Genomic DNA, 20399 nt, shown 5'->3' with positions numbered 1-20399 from the left:
AAAAAGTAAAGAACTGTGTAGAAATAGATATTATTGAAATAATACTGTAAGAAAAACGTGAATTAGTATTTCCTATGTGACTTCTACGATTTTTTTTTTCTTGGCACTTTCCAAGTCAAGTGAAATGTTACGAGTCTTCCCCAGTTTCCCCCTCACATGCTTAGTTAGGTGGTTTTCCTTTATGCTCCTGTTGTATTGCTACTGTTAACATTTACCCTTCCTGAGTATATGTGTCTATCTCCCTTCCCTCGGCTGTGAGCTACTGGAGGGCAAGATCAGCCTCTCGTCTATCCCAAGTACATGTCTGGAATGCATCTCAATCGCCTGGTAAATGACTTCTAAATAAATGAAGGAGTGAGTGAGTGAGGGAAAGAATGATGGGAAGAAAGGCAAGCAGAACGAGATTAAATGCCTTCTTGGCCAAAATAAATTTTTCGCTATGGGACATTAAAAAACTGCTACAAATATGGTTAACAGGTAGCTTAAATCAGTAAGTTATAATCTACAAAGATTCTGCTGCTGTTAAGTTTAGTAAACTTTATAGAAAAAAAAAAAAAGAATCAGAGAAGCTTGAGCCAAATTTGATGTACTCACAGGCACCGAAAGAAAGTAGGACCTGTTATAGAGTTGAAGGAGGGCCTGAGTAAACTAATTGGAAATAAAATACAGTAAATACAATTGTTTTAAATTTCCGCAAAGTGAAAACAAAATAAGAATCCAATGTTTCAGACAGCATTTCTTGACAAACAAAATTTCCCTCAATTTTTTTGCCCAATAATCCTAATAAAATAAAAGAGATAAAAAACATAAGAAACCTAATTTATTACCCCAGATATTAAAATGCCTTCTACTCAAATCCCTCTAAAGTACTCTTAATATTATTCATACTATTGCCACAACCTTAATTATAACATCCTTTTCCATATAAAAATGTAGACAAAGGGCTTATTTAAGATTAAATCAACTGGAATTTACAAGTGAACTATAGTCATTTTTCTCACATATATAAGTACACAGAGCCAGTGAGACATTTAAAACACTGAATCAAGTCCTGGTTCTCAACTCAAAATACTGAAAAATAAAACAGGCCAAATAGTAAACATCTAACAAGTTTAGACTTATTTTTTATAAATAAGAACATCTAAATGGTATATGCAATAAGTAAGCATAGTTATTTATTTGATTTCTAGAATCAGAGAGTTTTAGCTGGAAGGAACTAGACTGTCTACCTGAGGAGGCAGCTGAGGCCCAAAATACATCTATGAGCAAACATGTACATATTTAAAAATCTTAAAATCAAATAAATGTATGAAGGAGTATACTGTGATCCCAATTAAACACACTAAAATTTTTTGTGGGAATTTAAGTTTAAGGTAATATATTAAAAAAGCTACAGGAACATGCTAGTGTTGATAATGAAATAAAATTACCTGTTGAACAAAAACATTGTTGAGGTGATTGGCCAGTCTCCGGGCAAACTGCTCTCGCAATTCACTGAAATGCTGCTGCTGCTCTTTGACTGCCAGAAGCATGTCATGGCCTGAAATCAGAACATTTCTTGACTGATTTAATGGGTAAAAAGATTTCCCTGATTTTAATGAATACATTTATAACAGTATCCATATTTCAGTTTTGAAGAACCCCAAGTTTTACTGGCTTGTTTGCCTTAGAAAAGAAAGGTAAGCAAGAGAAAAGAACAGTACAGCACAGTGGTTCTCAAGGTGTGGTCCTGCCTCAGCATCCTCTGGGAACTATTAGAAATGTGGATTCTAGGACCTCAGCCCAGACCTACTGAATCTAGGGGTGGGCAACACGTGTTTTAACAAGTCCCCTAGGTGATTCTGATGCAAACTCATTTTGGAACTACTGGCCTAGCAAAACCTTATGCCCTCTGGTCTAACCAAAGCATCTACTTTCGTGTTAGATTCTGTGGATAGTACTAAAGAAAAACCATGGTATTAATAGAGCCATTGATGGCCAATCAGAAGGAACTGAAATGAAAAAGTTCTTAGCGCGACTACAAACACGTTTGGAAATAAGTGAAATTTGTTTGAGTAGCTAATGATATAACTCTAAACCACTTGTCCCATGTATTTCTTGTTAAAAGCTTTATCCCAAGTTACAGGCTTAGTGTCCGCTTCTTGGTCAGATGTTATCATTTCCAGTGAACATACCTGGTCGAAGAGCTACATTCATGCACTGCAGAAGGGCGTCTGCGGCATTGGTGCAGGCTTCAATGCCTCTGGAAGAAGCAAGATCTCCTTCCTGAAGAGCCTTTATATGACCTTTGGCCAAGTCCATGTGGTTCTGGAATATATGTAAATAAACCATTTGCACATGTAGCTGTGGGAAATTTATAGGTAAGATCCTAGTCAATCCTATCACTAGGTCTTTGGAATTATTTTAAATCTTACGCTCACAAGGAAATTAGAAAATGTTTATAAATGGGTTTTATATATTATTATTATATTTTTTTGTTTTTTGTCGTTGGTAATTCATAATCATACTTACCACAAGGAACTCTATCTCGGACAGGAGTTTTACATTATTGGTGTTACTAAGATGAATTAGGTGGTTGCTTTCAGAGATCTGATCCATTTGTTCTTTTACACTTTGGAGCATTTCCTCATAACTGCTCAGTTTCAATTCAATCTGATCCACCTCCTTTAGAGCCTCATCCAGCAACTTCATCAGGATGTTCACTTGCTTTTCAGAGGCCATGATTGACTGGATGTTGGCCTACAAAGTTAAAAACAAAAGTAACACTTCATATTATTTAAATGTGTAAAAGAAGTATAAAGATGAAATACTGCTAAATCTCTCTGACAGCAGAGTAACAAAGACTGATATACATCGACACATTTACTTTAGTTTATCACTTTACGTTTATGTTCCACTTTTTACACAGTATTTCAAGACGGTACACTTGCCTCTGTATCAAGGTTAGGGACCATCCTCAGTATTTTATATTTCCACAGACTGCAAAAAATAGGGTTCTGCCCCATAATGCATCATCAGTGATGGTAATTCTCATTTCTGTAAATTGAGGGACATCAGACTATGTCATCTCTAACATTTCTTCCAATTCTACCGGCTATGGGAATTTTTTATACTTCTTAACATTTTTGTAAAATGCTACACAGAAGCATAATCACCTATTTAATACCTTGGTCAAGAGGGCAGCAGTGGTATACCCATCTTCGAAGGATATATGGAACCCATTTACAACCACAGTGCAATTTTATTGATTGGACGTGGAAGAGCATATGACCATAAGGTAGCTCCTTCTATTGTCTTCTTTCCTTCCTTTCTTTTGCAACTACGTTGTTTTCCAGGCAAAGCAGTAATAAACCACCATCCCCGTGTCACTGTTTTCTAAGTAATTCTGACCAGTGATTCTGAATTCCCTGAAATATGGAAGCTGCCAAATCCAAAATTAAACTGCAAAAACATATGATGACTTGAACATATATGCAATATTAATTAGAAAACATAAACCACTAAGCCACATTAAGAAGGCAGGTAACATGGTATGAGGAAAAAACTTGGACAAAGAATGAAAAGAATATCATTGTACAGTTGACACTGTCATTTCACACGTATTATTTTATATACTATTCATAATAACACAACTGTATGTGCAGCCCAACTGTAAGAGTCAGCAGGGCTCAGATCCACTGAATACATCTCTTAAGTAGCAGACCTGGGGCTTGAACTTGTCCAGGACAATTTCCACTTTAACATCTTGAAGTCTCTTCTAAGCTTTGCTTCCAGTAAGTTTTCCAAACTTGTAAGCTCGGACTATTCATGTAATCCCTGGGCCTGAGTTCAATCTCATAACTTCTATAATTGTCATATACAAAACACCAAAATTCTTTTTTTTTTTTTAGGTTATTTATTTATTTATTTTTTTCCCCCAAAGCCCCAGTAGATAGTTGTATGTCATCGTTGCACATCCTTCTAGTTGCTGTATGTGGGACGTGGCCTCAGCATGGCCGGAGAAGCGGTGCGTCAGTGTGCAGCCGGGATCCGAACCCGGGCCGCCAGTAGTGGAGCACGTGCACTCAACCGCTAAGCCACGGGGCCGGCCCCCAAAACTCTTTAAGTTTTTAAAATATTCCTTATTCTCTGAGAGTTTTTCTTAAATGTTTATGTTGTCTAAACAAAACAAAAAACCCCAAATATCCTTGTGTTAGAGTTTTCTCATATAAGTGGGGTTACTTTTAGTTATTTCTTTTAATTCTTTACTTTTTAAAGATGTGCATTTAGATTACAGACTCAGAAACTGTGCATACAAATTAAAAAGATCTATTTCAAAACATTTTAGCAGAGGAGTAAAACATCTTTTCCCCTGGCTCTCCTGTTTTTACCACACTTAGTCTACTTCCTTTGGGCAAATGACTCACTTATTTCAACCCAATTTCTTTATTTCGAATTCATACCTATTTTTTTTCAAACCACAAAAATGTTATTCTTTTGCATTGAATTATTCTGAGGTGTTTCAGAGGCTGGGGGGAAACAACCCCCAAGTCGGTTTCTGGTTGGCTATTTTTATTTCCATCACTTCATATCAAGAACCTCCCAAAATCCAGAACCTCTGCCTTCATTGGTCTGACTAATGGGAATGGTTCTGTCTTTTGAACAAGAACAGTGAAAGACTGATGGTATCTGGCAACGTGCTTATACAGACATACAGCAATAATCACACTATAAAGGCTGAAGTGCTGAGTCAGTAAAATTTGAACATTACAGTCTTCTCAATCTACTACATATCACTCATTCATAGATTACAAGAGAGTCTTACCCCATCTAGCACCTGCAGCTCTCTGGACAACCTTTCTGCAAAGGCCTCAGCGTTAGAGATAGCATATTCACAGCCTTCCATCATTATTTCAATATCTTGCTCTTCTCGTGCATTTAACTCTTGGTATTCATCTACCACTTCTTCATCACCTCCTGTCACACTCTGATTTTCTCCACTTGGAACAGATTCTTAAAGAGGGTAAAAATTAAAAATAAAGTAGTAAAAAAGTAGGAAGGACAGTAACATGGTACTTACAGGCAAGGTCAGTTATAAGCACAGGTCACATTTAGTGGCTGAAAAATAGGAAAGAATGATTCAAAATGTATGAAAAAAACCCTCTATTTTAATAAAGAATTGCATATGTTAATATGTTTATTATAACACATAAAAAGCATGCAGCGTAATTCACTGACTTGTAAGTGTTAAACAGGCTTTACACAATTTCCCAAAACATAACTAAACTAAAAAACAAATACAAAAACAGAAACAAGACACGTAGAAACAAGCCTAACCTTTTTTTCCTACCTGAGGTGGTTGTTGCTCTAACAAAACAATGATTATGAATTCAGGACACAGAAAAACAATTTGCTTTCCTTTTCTTCCCCAGGTAACATTTTTCTTCTGTTACTTCTGTTCTTTTTGTCTTTGCTATTTTTTTTTCCAAATAACTTTTAATTGAAATGAAAAATGCATCTATAATTCACAATATATTTTGGGCACTGAAAATATTAACTGAATTTTCTGTTTGTTTAAAACAATTTCACATGCATTGACAAAAATTTCTAAAGATCAGCCATAAAAGCTTTCTCAGTAACCCTACAGTAAGAAGAGCAACAACAAAATGGCTGTTTGAAATTCCAAATATTTCAATGGTCTTCATGCTTCATAACAAAAGACCAAGAGGTCAAATATGAGGTGCTTTCTGGATAAATGTTTCAGTTCAACTTTTCGAGAGAATACACTTAGCATGTGGGATTTTATATAAAGCTTGAGGTTAGGAGGGTAAAAAAAATAATTTTTACTCCTTAAATAAACCTCTAAATAAAGTTACTGATTTTCATAAACTTAATGGGACACGATTTAAATCACCAACTCTGGATGCTTTAAATATTCATTATTGTGTATGAAAATGAATATTTACCTTCAGCATGACCTGACATATGTTAATTTGTCCTAGGAAAAAAACAGCTACTTCAAAGTAACAAATGATTTACTCTTAAGCATGATTAGGCAGATTTAGAAAAAGTCCCAGAAAAAAAATGAGGGGACTAAAACTTTTGGTACAGGTAATTACAGATTACAACATACACATGTAAGTTCTTTAGAGAAGAATCACCTAGCTCCTTATCCTTTGAATGAGTCCATTTTAGTTCATTGTGGAAATGTTCAACTGTCATGTGTGACAGCTTATTAGCCACTAGGGGGCAGGGACTGCCCAAATCATTCTGTACAGCTCCTTACACAAGCAGATATTTAAAATAAACAAATATTCTAAATGATCATAACTGCTTCAGAAGTATTTTCTCTCCCATGAAACAGTCCTTTGGAAGTCAATAATGAAGACTATTATTAACTTTATTACTATATGGATTGTGTAGTAATAAACTTATCCCTATACACAATTTCATAAAATATGCAACCAACAGTACATAACAATGGCAAGTAATAAAAATATATGGAATAGAATAAGAAAAGGTGTTACGCACCTTCTGTAACTTTAGGCAGTTCTGGAGAGTAAAAAGGTATGAAAAAAGCAGAGGAAAGTAAGCAAAGAATATTAGCTGGGTAGAAAAGTAAACAGGTTTAAAATTTTTAAATACTACCCATATTTCATTTGAACTTCATGCTACATTAAGGTTTAAAAGACAATGTCAAAATCAACTACAAAGTGGAAAGATCCATGGAGGCTCAGTTTCCAGAGTTCATTTTTCTTATTCTTCTTCTGACAGTGACTAAAAATAAATCCATCTTTTTGTTTTCTCTTCGTCTTTTAAGAAGCAGCACTGACTAGTCCTTGGAGGAGAAAACTGGGAAACAGATCACTTCCTGGGGATTATTTTTAGGTCAGTTGTGACTCATGCATTTAGTCTAGTTATTTTCACTCAAGGCCCAAAAGCTTTACCCAGACACTCCCTCATGATGGATTAGTCATAAAACACTGTTAGAAAGGATGAGATTGAAACAATTTTAAAAAACACACGAGATATCAGTTCAAGCTGACTTTTAAGGATTCAAGTCAAAGATTGTTTTTAATCTGGTTACAAGAATGAAAAAGAAAAGGCCAAAAACTTCACTCTACTTCAACTGCTAACAAAGTCCTCTTTTAAGAACCTTAAAAATCTTCTGCTGAGAAGCCCCAATTATTAGCACAAGCATTCAACTGTCACCAATAAAAACTACTAAAGTTGCCATGGCTAGCACTCACAATGAACAGTCTTACTTACTTGGATGATTATTTATCTCTTAAAAGTAGATGATGACAATTTCTTATTTGTTTTCTAACATCACCCAAATTTAGAGACATTTATTTTTTTTTAATGGGAATTAATGGCTATGATTTCAAAGTCCATTAAAACATTAAAATAAGTTTGTAGACATTAATAAAGCTATTCTCTGAATTCCACTAAACCAAAGTAACAGTTATTGATTTATAGAAAGCGATTTATAAAATGAGATTCTTAAGGATCTTCTCAGTATTCTTAAAATCAATCTCAATTAGGGTTAATGTTTATAAACATGAAAATGTCTACACTTTTGTTTTAGGTCCTGAAAAACTAAATGACTTTTTTTTTCAAAAGCTAGACACTTCACTCTAAAAAACAGCAATATGCCTCTCATTGATTTTGGTAATATTTCTCAATGAGGTAGATCCAGGTAGGGTACGTATTTTCCCATATTGTTGACTTCATGAAATATATTCATTTAAAATACATCTGAGGCAATAAAATCTGGATGTATATAATACTTGAAAACAGAACAGCATTCACTCATCAGAATGTTCATCTCTGAAATGGTAAAAAAATAAAAGCCACTCAAAACAAATTAAACCACTATTCAAGGCATGAAAAATTACCATTAGTTTATTAAAGGTCATTCCCTCAACATGTTCAATCGCCAAGATGCTGGGGTCTAACGGTGGTGAGATGGCAACCCTGAGGGCTCCTACGCAAGGCCAGGCTCACTGCTGAGAGGAGCACGGGGCCTGACAGATGCTACTTGCCTCTGCCAGTTCCCAGCAGCAAAGCTGAAACCAGTCACAGGCTCACTAATTAACAAGTGCTGAGAAATAATACTACATTTAAGGAAAGATCCACAGCCAAACAGAAAATGAATAAGTAAAATAAAATAGAGAAAAGACAGAGGCAGGTGACTAAGTAAATGAATAATTTGAAGCATCCGAAACTGCTGACGTTTTTATAAGTCAAAATGGTTGAATGTTGCCAATTTCAGATGTTTCAACCTGATGGAATAGAAGTTTCTATTTTTAAATGCTAATATACAACTTAGGAGAAATCTAAGTTTTCTTTCTAATATGTAATTCAGGACAAATCTACGTTTTTTTCTTAACAAAGAGGAGCAACAACTCTGCTCACCCGCATACTAGCTGTTTTTCCAACTGCTTTCTTTGAAATAAAGAATACAACACAAATTGCATCCGCAAGGCATACAGAACCATTTTCTTAAAATGTTTGTCTTTATGAAAGAAATTTTAAAAGAATAAAACCTTATCGTATGTTTTTAATAAATAACAGTAGACTTTTTGTCTTATAACCCAAAATAATCCATGGTAACATTCCTGAAGACACACTGATCAAAAACATCCTATTTAATTTCACGTCTAAGGACTTTATCCTGATAATATAATAGCTAATATTTATTGAATATTTACTATATATCTGGCATTGTTCTCATCATGTTCATATATTAAGTAATTTAATCCTCACAACAGTCCTACAGGGTGGATACTATTATCTCTATTTCTGAGATAAGGAAAACTGAAACATAGAAATAACCCAAGGTCACATAGCTAGTAAGTGACAAAGCCAGGATCTAAACCCAGGCAGTCTGACTCCTGAGTTGTGTTCTTAACCACTATACCTACACTCGGCACAAAAATATAGTTACAAGGATAGTCATCTCAGAGTTGTTTAAAATAAGCAAAGACTGGAAAATTAACAATAAATGATTAGTTAAATAAATTATAGTATATCCACACAATGGAATACAATGGTGCCATTAAAAATAATGTTGGGCTAAGTACTTAATAATATGGAAAATATTCATGATACATTATATGAAAAAGTACATTAGGAAACAGAATGTAAATTTATTTATTTAAAAAAAGTATTTAAATATGCATAGAAAAAAGACTAGCAGAATGGCTAATAAAATGTTAACAGTAGTTATTTCTGAGGATTAAGTTTATACGTGATTTTTATTTAATTTAATGTATCAATTTTCTACAACGAACAAGCATCACTTCTGCAATAAGAAAAATTATTTTTAAATTCCTTTACAATATAAGGTAATTTGGTATTCTAACTACTTTGAATAATGTCAAATTATATATTCACTTATAGATACACTTGATTTTACATATACATTTTTATTTAACTTTACCTTCCAAAAGCTGTGAGCTAACATTGACAAAGTCAATTTTCTTCCGGAGATATCGCTGATTCAATTTCCAAATGCATGAAATAAATGCATTCTTTTCAGCAGTGCTGCTAGCAACCCATTTATATATTTTTTCAAAATGTAAATCAAATTCAGGATTTTCCTGAAATAAAAATATACAAAAGATATTATTTTTGATCATATACCTTTTTCATTATTGTAAAATCTATATTTGAAGAAAACAAAAAGAAGTTAAAACAATTCTTGAAAAAAGATCACCATTAAAAATCTGCTAAGTAACTTGCAGAGAATGGTTCAGAGAATTCAATTTATAGCAAAAACTTTACCTCTCAAAAGAAACTGAATAAAAAACAACACAGTAGTAACGTTTTGGTAATTTCCTTCCTACGCCCCTTAGGTCTAGGAGTGGAGGTATGGGAAGTCTACTTAATGGCTTTGTGTCTCAGCTTCCTAGCCTGTAAGATGACAGTGGTCTCTAGCTTTGATGTGGATCTAATTTTTCTTTTTAAATTGCCTAGGGGGTTTTGAGTTATACCTTTTCTTCCAATTATAAAGTATGAGAAAAAATACAGTCTACATCCTGGTGTGGTTTTCAAGAACAAATGAGGTGAAAAGCAGGGACTCCTAACTGCTTTCAATTCTGAAAATACAGAATGATTAAAGGTGTCTCCAAAGTCAAAAATGCTTGTAGGTCTTAAAGTTCTTTCACATGAAAAAGCTCAACTGACATGAGCAAATTTCCCCATCCTCTCTCCAGGTCTCTAAAGCCATATTACAGCAATAATTTCACGCCAGGCTAATATTTCTCCCTTGGATGTAGAACTACTTGACTACTATATAAAAAGTGAAAACATACAGATGTATACTTTTCTTCACATCCAAGGAATTAAAAAACAGGCTCCAATGTTCTTAATGTTCTACAGAAGGCTAATAATGTAGTCAATTAATTTAAAGTGTTATTTAGGGAAAACAAAATGTAAATGAAGATGTTAAAGGCAAGGGAAGTTATACCAGACTTTTACTGTGAGGACTTGGGATAATTTAGGGATCAGGACTTGACCTGTGGTACAATCATATTACAGCAGCATGGAACTACCAATTAGTTTAATTTTATAGCTCAATAAGCAATAAGAATTGAAGTATCAAAAGATTAAAAATCTACGTTTACAATGAAAAGGTAATTGCTTTATTACTTATTAAAAAATCCAAGAATATTGGCAACTAATATGAAACTTGATGGGAAATGATCTCTTCCCTGGGACTATTTCCCATAATGCCATAAAAGCAGCTGAGTGCTCCAGTGGCAACACTCACACAAATCAATGTGTGATACTAAATGGCTAACGTTAGGCTATGTATAAAAATTTTATGTTTTATATCCATATATAGTGTACACACACCGAGGTGCCTACATAAAATGAAAAAAAAATCCATTAAGCGAGTCAGCAACGAGGCCTCAGCTGTGAGAACGCATTCAAATAAGCATTCAGCAATGTAAGCGAATTATGCAAGTCAATGGGGTTATGAAGTGCAAAACTATTGAAGGGAAAAAGGCTTTTTAATAAAGATGCATTTCTAAAAAGCCCTCGAAGTATTTTCTCTTAAACAGAAACCCAGCAAAAAAGTCTCTACTCTTGATCTTTCCCCATGGTAACAGAAATAATTTATTAAATAATTTATTAAAGTGTTTTGGGTGCTCCTTAGGGATAAAGCAAAGGCCCAGTTTGCCTAAAATACTTAAAGAAAAGGCACGCTCTACATTTGGAAAAAATCTGAATTCTACAGATATGCAGGGCTCTCCTAAAGTTGTTTTTCTTCATTTAAAAAATATTTTGCACCTGACTCAATTGCCTGTCATTTTGCTCAGCTTTTAGTTTCTCAGAGGTTTGTGCCAGGGTAAGGGTAAAACCAGAGTTTTATTTTATCAGACTGCTCTACAAATGTAGTTTTTACTTCTTTGTGCCTTGTAAACAAATGTATGAGACTTGCAGAGCTAACTCAAAGAGCAGTGCAATTACATTAATGCAAGCCTTGCTACCAGCCCCATCAACAGTACAAGTGGATGTGGGGCAGAGCATTCCCCAGAGCCCTGAAGGGGCCTCTGGGCTGCAGACGAAGACCAGGGGCAGGGCTAGAGAGGATGAGGAGGAGGAAGCATCTAATTTAACCAGAGGAGCTCTACTTGATTTCTTTGAAAAAACGGTATTGCTGTGAAAAGCCTTGAATTGCCTGGAAAAAAAGGTGGTCCTTCAACATGATTATCACATTACTCAACTTTCTTGGAGTTTGAGTGGCTTAAGTGAAAGATGTAATATTTACATTCTTTAATCTTAGTCTTGAAATTCCTTAAAATAAGGTATGTAACTCACTATCACTTCCTTTACTTGAACCACAAACATCAAACCACGGCCTCAAAAGGTCAGCTTGCGGATTCTACATTAATTGATGAGGACTAACTAAGGACTCACTTTGGTTATATTATAATGATTTTGAACTAGGTCTTACCAAAACAATAAAGATTTTTTAAAACCACTCACACAACACAACTTTAAAATCTGTACTAATCTATGGATTTTATACTAAGTACACATAACCTAAATACAGAAATTATAGAGTCAAGGTTATTTTGCTCTAGTTTACGTAGCTTGTGCATGAACATAACTATTTCAAAAAAAGCAAAAACAATGAAACAAACATATATACGTACTTATTTTTAGTAGCCTGAGATTGCAGAGTGGGAGAATGAAAGGTTTCATAATATACTTTAGACTAATTCTTGGTTAGTTGGTGCACTAGTGGGTCACAAAACAGCAAGTTTAGATCATCTTAGAAGACATAACACTGTTATAAAATGAAACACAGTTTCTGAACACAGGTCAAAGAACTAAGAAAAACTTACTTTAATAGCATCCTTGGCATCTACCACAGCAAGGTCTCGAAGGGTCCAAGCAATCTGCCTTTTGTAGAAATCTCCTTTATCAGATTTCTTGACTTTGACGACCTTCACTTGCACAGGGCGTTCAGTTGTCACTGTTGAGTAAAACACATACTTTCATTAGAAATATTACTCACTCACTCATTCTTCATTCATCGCAAATACAGCTGTCAGGTACCTGTACATGACACTAAAACAGGAGTAGTATGTCTTTTTTTTTTTTTTTTTTTTGTGAGGGAGATCAGCCCTGAGCTAACATCCGTGCTAATCCTCCTCTTTTTGCTGAGGAAGACCTGCTCTGAGCTAACATCCATTGCCAATCCTCCTCCTTTTTTTTCCCCAAAGTCCCAGTAGATAGTTGTATGTCATAGTTGCACATCCTTCTAGTTGCTGTATGTGGGACTCGGCCTCAGCGTGGCCGGAGAAGCGGTGCGTCAGTGTGCGCCCGGAATCCGAACAAGGGCCGCCAGTAGCGAAGCGCGTGCAGCTAACCGCTAAGCCACGGGGCCGGCCCAGGAGTAGTATTTCATAACACATGCTATGACTGAGGAATGCACAGAATACTAAAGGGGGCATCTAAATCACACCAGAGGGTCAGAGGCAGACTCCCTGAGAAGTAAAGCTTCAGACCAGTTTTAAAGGAATAGTATGAGGTAGATAAAGAGCTCTAAAGCATGACTGACATATGTAAAAACAAAGGGGCATGAAAGAGTATAATACCATTTCAGAGAATAGCAATAAGCAGTTCAATATGGATTGTACATGTAATAAAGTGGATGGAAATGAAATTACTAAAAAGGAAGGAAGTTCAGATCATAAACGGCTTTTATCTAAAATTACAGGGTTTTAATTAGGGAAATGACATACTCTAATTTCCAGTTTCTAAAAATTACTCTGGCAGCAGAATAGAGGGTGGATTGGAGTGAATACAAATACATTTGAAAACTTAAATGAAGTGGTTGAATCTCTAAAAAAATGTAACTTACCAAAACCGACTCAAAAATAGAAAATATGGAAAGTTCTATAACCATTAAAGAAATTGTATCAGTAAATAAAAATCTCCCCCCAAAAAACTAGTTCAATACAGTTTTACTGGTATCTTTTTTTTTGAGGAAGATTAGTCCTGAACTAACATCTGTTGCCAATCCTCCTCTTTTTTGTTAAGGAAGATTGGCTCTGGGCTAACATCAGTGCCCATCTTCCTCTACTTTATATGGGACACCATCACAGCACAGCTTGATAAGCGGTGTGTTGGTCCGCACCCGGGATCCAAACCTGTGAACCCTGTGCTGCCAAAGCGGAGTGCTTGAACTTAACTGCTACGCCACTGGGCCCGGCCCCCAGTTTTACTGGTATCTTTTGCCAAGCTTTCCAGTGAATGAATAATTCCAAACATACATAACTATTCCAGTGTAGAGAAAACAAGGGAACGCTCCCCAACTTACTTTATAATTTTGGTTATAAGGGCAGTCAAAGATAGTGCGAAAAAGAAAATTACAGGACCATGTAACTAATGAATATGGATAAAAAAATCTTAAACTTAATCCTAGGGTGTACGCAAAAGATAATACTTCATTTCATCAATTCTGAGATGTACATTTTCTTTCATATTCAAAAATCTCTGAAATCAGGATAAGTCTTATCAATCAATGCAATATCATGCTATTCTTTTTAGTGGTACATAAAATAATAATACATGCTTTAATCGACGGCATATGGTACATCATGATTGAGTTAGGTTATTCCAAGAAGTCGATTTACCATTTGAAAAACCAAGTACAATAATTCACCAAACTAACAAATACTATATGATAATCTCACTGATTTGAAAGCATTTGATAAAATTCAACATCCAGTCACAATAAAAAAAAAGAAAGTAAAAAAAGTGTAAGAAGCCAGGAATAGAAGAGAACTTCATTAGCATTGTAAAGTATAGCTACAAAAAAACTACAGCAAATATCACACTAAGAGGTGAAGCCATTTTCTCTGAGATCAAGACTGTATTGATGGTCCTAATTAGCAGACTAAAGCAACAAAAATAGATAAAAAATATATAAAGACTACAAAGAAAGGAAGACAATATCACTACTTACAAAGAGTCCACAAATTATTAGAATAAGAAAGTTTAGCAAGATGGATAGATATAGACATCCACATAAAAAACCAACTGTACTTCTAGATTCTAACAATAAACTATTTAAAAAATGTATTAATGTTTGTTAAAATTAAAAGCTTCCGCTCTGTAAAAGGCAATATGAAGAGAATTAGAAGACAAGCCACAGACGTGGAGAACATATTTGCCAAAGGCACATCTGATAAAATTTTGTTATCCAAAATATACAAAGAACTTAGACTCAACAATAAGAAAACAAAAAACCTGATTAAAAAATGGGCCATAAACATCAACAGACATCTCACTAAAGAAGATATATAGATAGAAAATAAACATATGAAGGGATGCTCAACATATGTCATCAAGGAAATGCAAATTAAAACAACAATGAGATACCACTACACACCTATTAGAATGGCCAAATTCTAGAACACCGACAACACCAAATGCTGGTGAGGATGGGCAGTAACAGGAACTCATACACTGCTAGTGGGAATGCAAAATGGTGCCACCACTTTGGACGATAGATTGGCAGTTTCTTACGAAACTAAACATACTCTTACCATATGATCCAGCAATTGTGCTCCTTGGTATTTACCCAAAGGAGTTGAAAACTTATGTCCACGCAAAAATCTGCACATGGGTGTTTATAGCAGCTTTATTCATAATTGTCAAATTGACAATCAAGGTGTCCTTCAGTAGGTGAATGGATAAATAAACTGTGGTACATCCAGACAATGTAATATTATTCAATGCTAAAAAGCAATGAGGTATCAAGCCATGAAAAGACACGGAAGAAACTTAAATGCATATTACTAAGTGAAAGAGGCCAATCTGAGAAGCTACATACTGTATGATTCCAACTCTATGACATCCTGGAAAAGGCAAACTATGGAGACAGTAAAAAGATCAGTGATTGCCAAGGGTTGGGGGCAGGGAGGAAGAGATGAATAGGCAGAACACAGACGATCTTTCGGGCAGTGAAAATACTCTGTATGATATTACACATTGCATATACATATGCAATTCCACATTTAGGTATCTACCCTAGAAAATTCTTGCCTGTGTATACCAGGAGACAAACACGTTCACAGAAGTGCTATATGTCATTACACATTTGTGTAAACTCACAGAATGTATAACACCAAGAGTGAGCCCTCAAGTAAACTATGGACTTTGGGTGATTATGATGTGTCAATGTAAGTTCATTCTTGGGTAACAAATGTACCATTGTCTGGAGGAGTGTTGATAAAGGGGGAGGCTACACATATGTGGGGTATATATGTGGGAAATCTCTGTACCTCCTTCTCAATTTTGTTGTAAACCTAAAACTGCTCTAAAAAAAGTCTTTAAAATATATTAATGCTAATAAAAGTTATTATTTATGATAGTATCAAAAAATCTAGGAATAAATAAATACCTAGGAATAAATACAACATATGTGCAAAATCTTTAAAACTATACAACTTATTCAAAGCCTTTAAAACTATAAAACTTATTGAAAGGCAGCAGAGAAGACCTAGACAAATGGAGAACTGCACCATGTCCATGGACAAGATGTCTCAATATTATGAAAATGTAAGTTCTCTCCAAACTCAACTACAGATTCAAAACAATTCCAATCAAAAGCCCAAGAAAATCTGGAACTTGACAAGTTGATTCTAAAATTTAGGTGAAAGAATAAAGAACCTAAACAAGACGGGATAAAAACCAGATATAAGAGAGAACCCCAAAACACACACACTCACATTCATTACTACACAGGTAAATTAAAGACTAAAATGTGAAAGGCAAAATTATAAAACTTTTAGAAGATAATAAAGGAGAATACTTTAATTACTCCAGGGTAGGGAAGGATATCTTAAACAAGACAAAAAAGGGGAAGCCATAAAGGATCAGACTAATTAATTTGATTTCATTAAAATTATAAATTGCATTAAAAGACATCATAAAAGGTGAATACACAAGCCACAAACCAGGATGCATCTAACCAACACAGGATTAGTCTCCAGATTATATAAAGAACTTGTACAAATCAGTAAAAGGACAACCAACACAACAGAAAAATGAGCAAAAGGCTTCGACGAGCACCTTTCTTAGACAAGAAAACTAAATGGCCAATAAATTCATAAAAAGATGCTCAATTTCATTATTAATTAGAAAAATTAAAATTTGAAACCACAGTGAGCTACTATTTCACACCCACCAGATGGGAAACAATTACAAGTCCGTCAAAACCAAGTTTTGACTAGGATGTGGAGAACTCAAAACACATATGGCTTGTGGGAATGAAAACTAGTCCAATTACTCTAGAAAATCATTTGGTAATAGAGTCGTGTTGAGCATTCACATGCCTATGACCCAGCAATTCCACATTTAGGTATCTACCCTAGAAAATTCTTGCCTGGGTACACCAGGAGACAAACACGTTCACAGAAGTGCTGTCTGAATAGCAAAACTGGAAACAAACCTAATGTTCATCACTAGTAGGATGGGTGAGTAAACTGTGGTACTCTCATAGAGTAGGATACTACATAGCAGTGAAAATGAAAGAATTATAGCTATGTGAAAGAACAGAGATAAAACTCAGGAACAGGAACATAATGTTGAGTGCAAAAAGTCACAAACACATGCATTATGATTTAATTTATGTAAAGTTCAAAGAAATGCAAAACTAAACAATATATTAGTTGAGATTATAAACATATATGGTAAAATGATAAAGAAAAGCAAGGAAATAGTAAACCAAAATTCAGGATGCTGGTTATCTCTAATTGAGGGAGGGCAGGGAATGGAATCAGGGAAGGGCACACAGGAGACTTCAAAGGTAATGGAAATATTGTTCTACTGGGTGGTGGGTATATGGTGTTCACTGTATGGGTTAGTCTTCACACCATATATTTATGTATCTACTCAATATTTAATTAAAAACAATTTAAAAAAATGAATTTGTTGGCCCAACAGTTTTTCCAATTATAGAGACAATGAGAATATTTAAAACAAGGAGGAAATATTCCCTAGGAAATGACAGAATGCCAAAAAAAACTTTTTCTTACTAAATACCCACCTGTGGCACACAAAAAACAGTTCTTTTTCTTTTTCCCTGCTTTGCAGACATTGACAATACTCAGCAGGCGTTCGTCATTTGGTGTAAAAATGTCTCTCTGTAACGCATGCTTGATTGCTGTCATCTTTACTCAGCTGAAAAAATTCAGAGTATAGATATTAAGCTCATTCTCAAAATCATTCTATCTTACATTGTTCCATTTATGATTTAAAAATGATCTTATTTATGGCTAATAAGCACAGGAAGGATGATTTAATACATTAATACACCTACATCATGAAAATAAAAAGCTGTATGTTTGGACAAGAAATTAGAGAACCAGTGTTATCAAACTCCGAAGTCTTTGGAAGTGCTCACCAAATATTATAATCCCCCCAAAAAAAAGATTTAAGAAAGAAAGTAAAAATCCATGCTCAATTTTTCTTTTTTTTTGTGATCATAACAATTATTCCTTTTTATTCAGTGGTTTTTGAGTGTTTGGAAGAAAATTTATTAATATCTATCAGTAATTAAGCTTCCTTAATTAAGGAAGTCAATTAAGTTTCCTTAACTTGTTGACAACATTTTTTCTCCAGTGCATTTTCTCTGTAACATCCTCTCTTGAAAAAGGCCTACTTTCTTCTACTGTCTATAAGTCACAAAATTTTGCATCTATACCCCCGTAGAGTTGTCTGATATTTTCTTTGCAATAATTTCCTAAGAAAGGAGATGCTAGGTCAAACAATACTGTTGAATTTCAAAGCTTTTGATTTGCATTTTCCAACTGTCCTTCCCAGAAATACTGTGTCAACGTGCCATCCCACCAGCATTCTTTAAGGGTATCTTATCCCTGCACCTTCACCAATTCCACACAAAATCTTTAAGCTATTCCTTCACCTATTTGAGTTTATTTATACGCGGGTAAAATGTCCTCTTCTGTAAGTTTCTATTTTTTGAATGCTAGTTATGTTGAATATTCAAATATGTATTTTGTAAATTTTCTGTTGGTCTTTTAGCCTCTTCAACTTATTGATTTGAAAGAGTTCTTTATAAAATAAAAAAGTAATACTTTCCATGCTCAACCTTTATATATAAATTTCCTATATAAACAACTCTTACAACTCAAGACAAAATAAAAAGACAACCTAATTAAAAACTGAGCAAAGGATATGGACATTCCTCCGAAGAAGATATACAAATGGCCAATAAGCACATGAAAAGACGCTCAACATCATAAACCATTACGGAAATGCAAATCAAAATGAGACATCTACCACTTTACACCCACTAGGTCGGCTAAAATTAAAAAGACAAGCATTGGTGATTGTAAAACGGTGCAGTCACTTTGGAAACAGTTTGGCAGTTTCTCAAAAAGTTAAATATGGAAGTACCATCTGACCCAGCAATTCCACTCCTAGGTATATACTCAAGAGAACGGAAAACACATACCCACACAAAAACTTGTACATGAATGTTCACAGCAGCAGTGAAAAAACTCAAATGTTCATAAGCGATGAAGTGATACAACAAAATGTAGTATAGCTATACAGTGGAATATTATTTGGCCATAAAAAGGGAATGAAGAACTGACATACGTTACAACATTGATGGATCTTGAAAGTATTTTTCAAGCAAAGAAACTGAAAGAAGTGAAAGCAGTCAGTTACAAAGGACCACATATTTTATGATTCCATTTATATGAAATGTCCAGAGTAGACAAATCCATAGCGACAGAATGATTACTGGTTGCCAGGGGCTGGGGGCAAGGAGGAATGGATAGTGTCTACTAAGGCATACGGTGTTTCTTTCTGGGGTGATGAAAATGTCCTTCAATTAGATAGTAGTGATGGCTGTATAACCTTGTGAATATACTAAAAACCACTGAATTACACACTTGAAAAGAATGAATTTTATGGTATATGAATTATATCCCAATAAAGCTGTTATAAAAAAATAGGTTTCCACTTATCTCCTCTTTCTCATCTAATTCAACATTTTTTTTTCAAATATCAACTTAAGTTAAATATTTTTAAAAATCTCTTTTCAATTTTACCTTTGAATATATGTATATATTTGTGTGTATATATATTAATATTTTCCAATGCAAATGTGTAGTACTTCATACATATGAGCTTGCTTAGGAAATTAACTTCTACCTCTAACACTGTTTCCATGGGAAAATGAAGAAATTATGAGTTTTAAATAAATGACTTAGAAAGAATCTTTATAACACAATGACACTTCTGTAAACTAGGTATCTCCTATATTTTACTCAATCTGTGAAACTTCTATCTCTGCTCCAACTCACAAAATTGCTTTTCTCACAAAAATCACATCTTCCCACTTCCATCCCTCTTTTATCTCATCTCAGCCTCTAGTCTTCTAACCATCTCCTCCTTCCTGTTTTCTTAGTCTATCTGGCCTCTCCAAGCTTAATTTCTTTTCCAACCTAGCCTACAGTCAGTATTCACTTCCCTACACCCCCACTCTCCCCTTCAATTATCTTATACTGTTTGTAGACCAGTGCACCTTGTTTATCAATCTCCATAAACTGTATTTTTTCCTCCACTTCTCTTGGGCTACCATATGCCACTTAAGAAGGCCACATATCCACGTTCATTGCATTCATTACAAATATCTAAATCCAGTCAAAGCTAGACTTTCAATGGTGCTCAGCAATTCTTTAACACTTCCTTTGATAATTTTTCTTCCTACTCTCCATCAGTCTTGTTGCAAATCCTTATTTTTCTCCTTCAGACCCCAACTTTAGTGCCAGCTTCCTCCCTCGCTGCAAATGACTTCACCATCTACCCTGCAGAGAATATAGAAGCCATGAAGTAGAATTTTCCCCAATGGCTTTCTT

At 34.6% G+C, this 20399-nt stretch overlaps 1 protein-coding gene across 4 annotated transcripts in view; it reads right to left on the bottom strand.

Moving 5' to 3' along the window:
- EXOC1 (exocyst complex component 1) overlaps window positions 1–20399 on the bottom strand; it is a 55591-nt gene that overhangs the window by 32876 nt on the left and 2316 nt on the right. For all 4 annotated transcript variants that reach the window (XM_058547114.1, XM_058547117.1, XM_058547118.1 and 1 more), the window contains exons 2-8: window positions 17558–17691; window positions 12342–12472; window positions 9425–9584; window positions 4805–4992; window positions 2512–2739; window positions 2175–2307; window positions 1431–1540 (exon numbers count right to left, since the gene is read on the bottom strand). In XM_058547114.1, coding sequence (XP_058403097.1) covers window positions 1431–1540; window positions 2175–2307; window positions 2512–2739; window positions 4805–4992; window positions 9425–9584; window positions 12342–12472; window positions 17558–17681 — 1074 coding nt within the window. In that variant the 5' untranslated portion in view covers window positions 17682–17691. The remainder of the gene's footprint in view (window positions 1–1430; window positions 1541–2174; window positions 2308–2511; window positions 2740–4804; window positions 4993–9424; window positions 9585–12341; window positions 12473–17557; window positions 17692–20399) is intronic.

This window comes from Diceros bicornis, chromosome 8 (assembly GCF_020826845.1).
Source record: "Diceros bicornis minor isolate mBicDic1 chromosome 8, mDicBic1.mat.cur, whole genome shotgun sequence".
Classification (NCBI taxonomy): domain Eukaryota; kingdom Metazoa; phylum Chordata; class Mammalia; order Perissodactyla; family Rhinocerotidae; genus Diceros; species Diceros bicornis.
The sequence above is the reverse complement of the archived record's forward strand: the minus strand, read 5'-3'. Positions and strand labels throughout refer to the sequence as shown.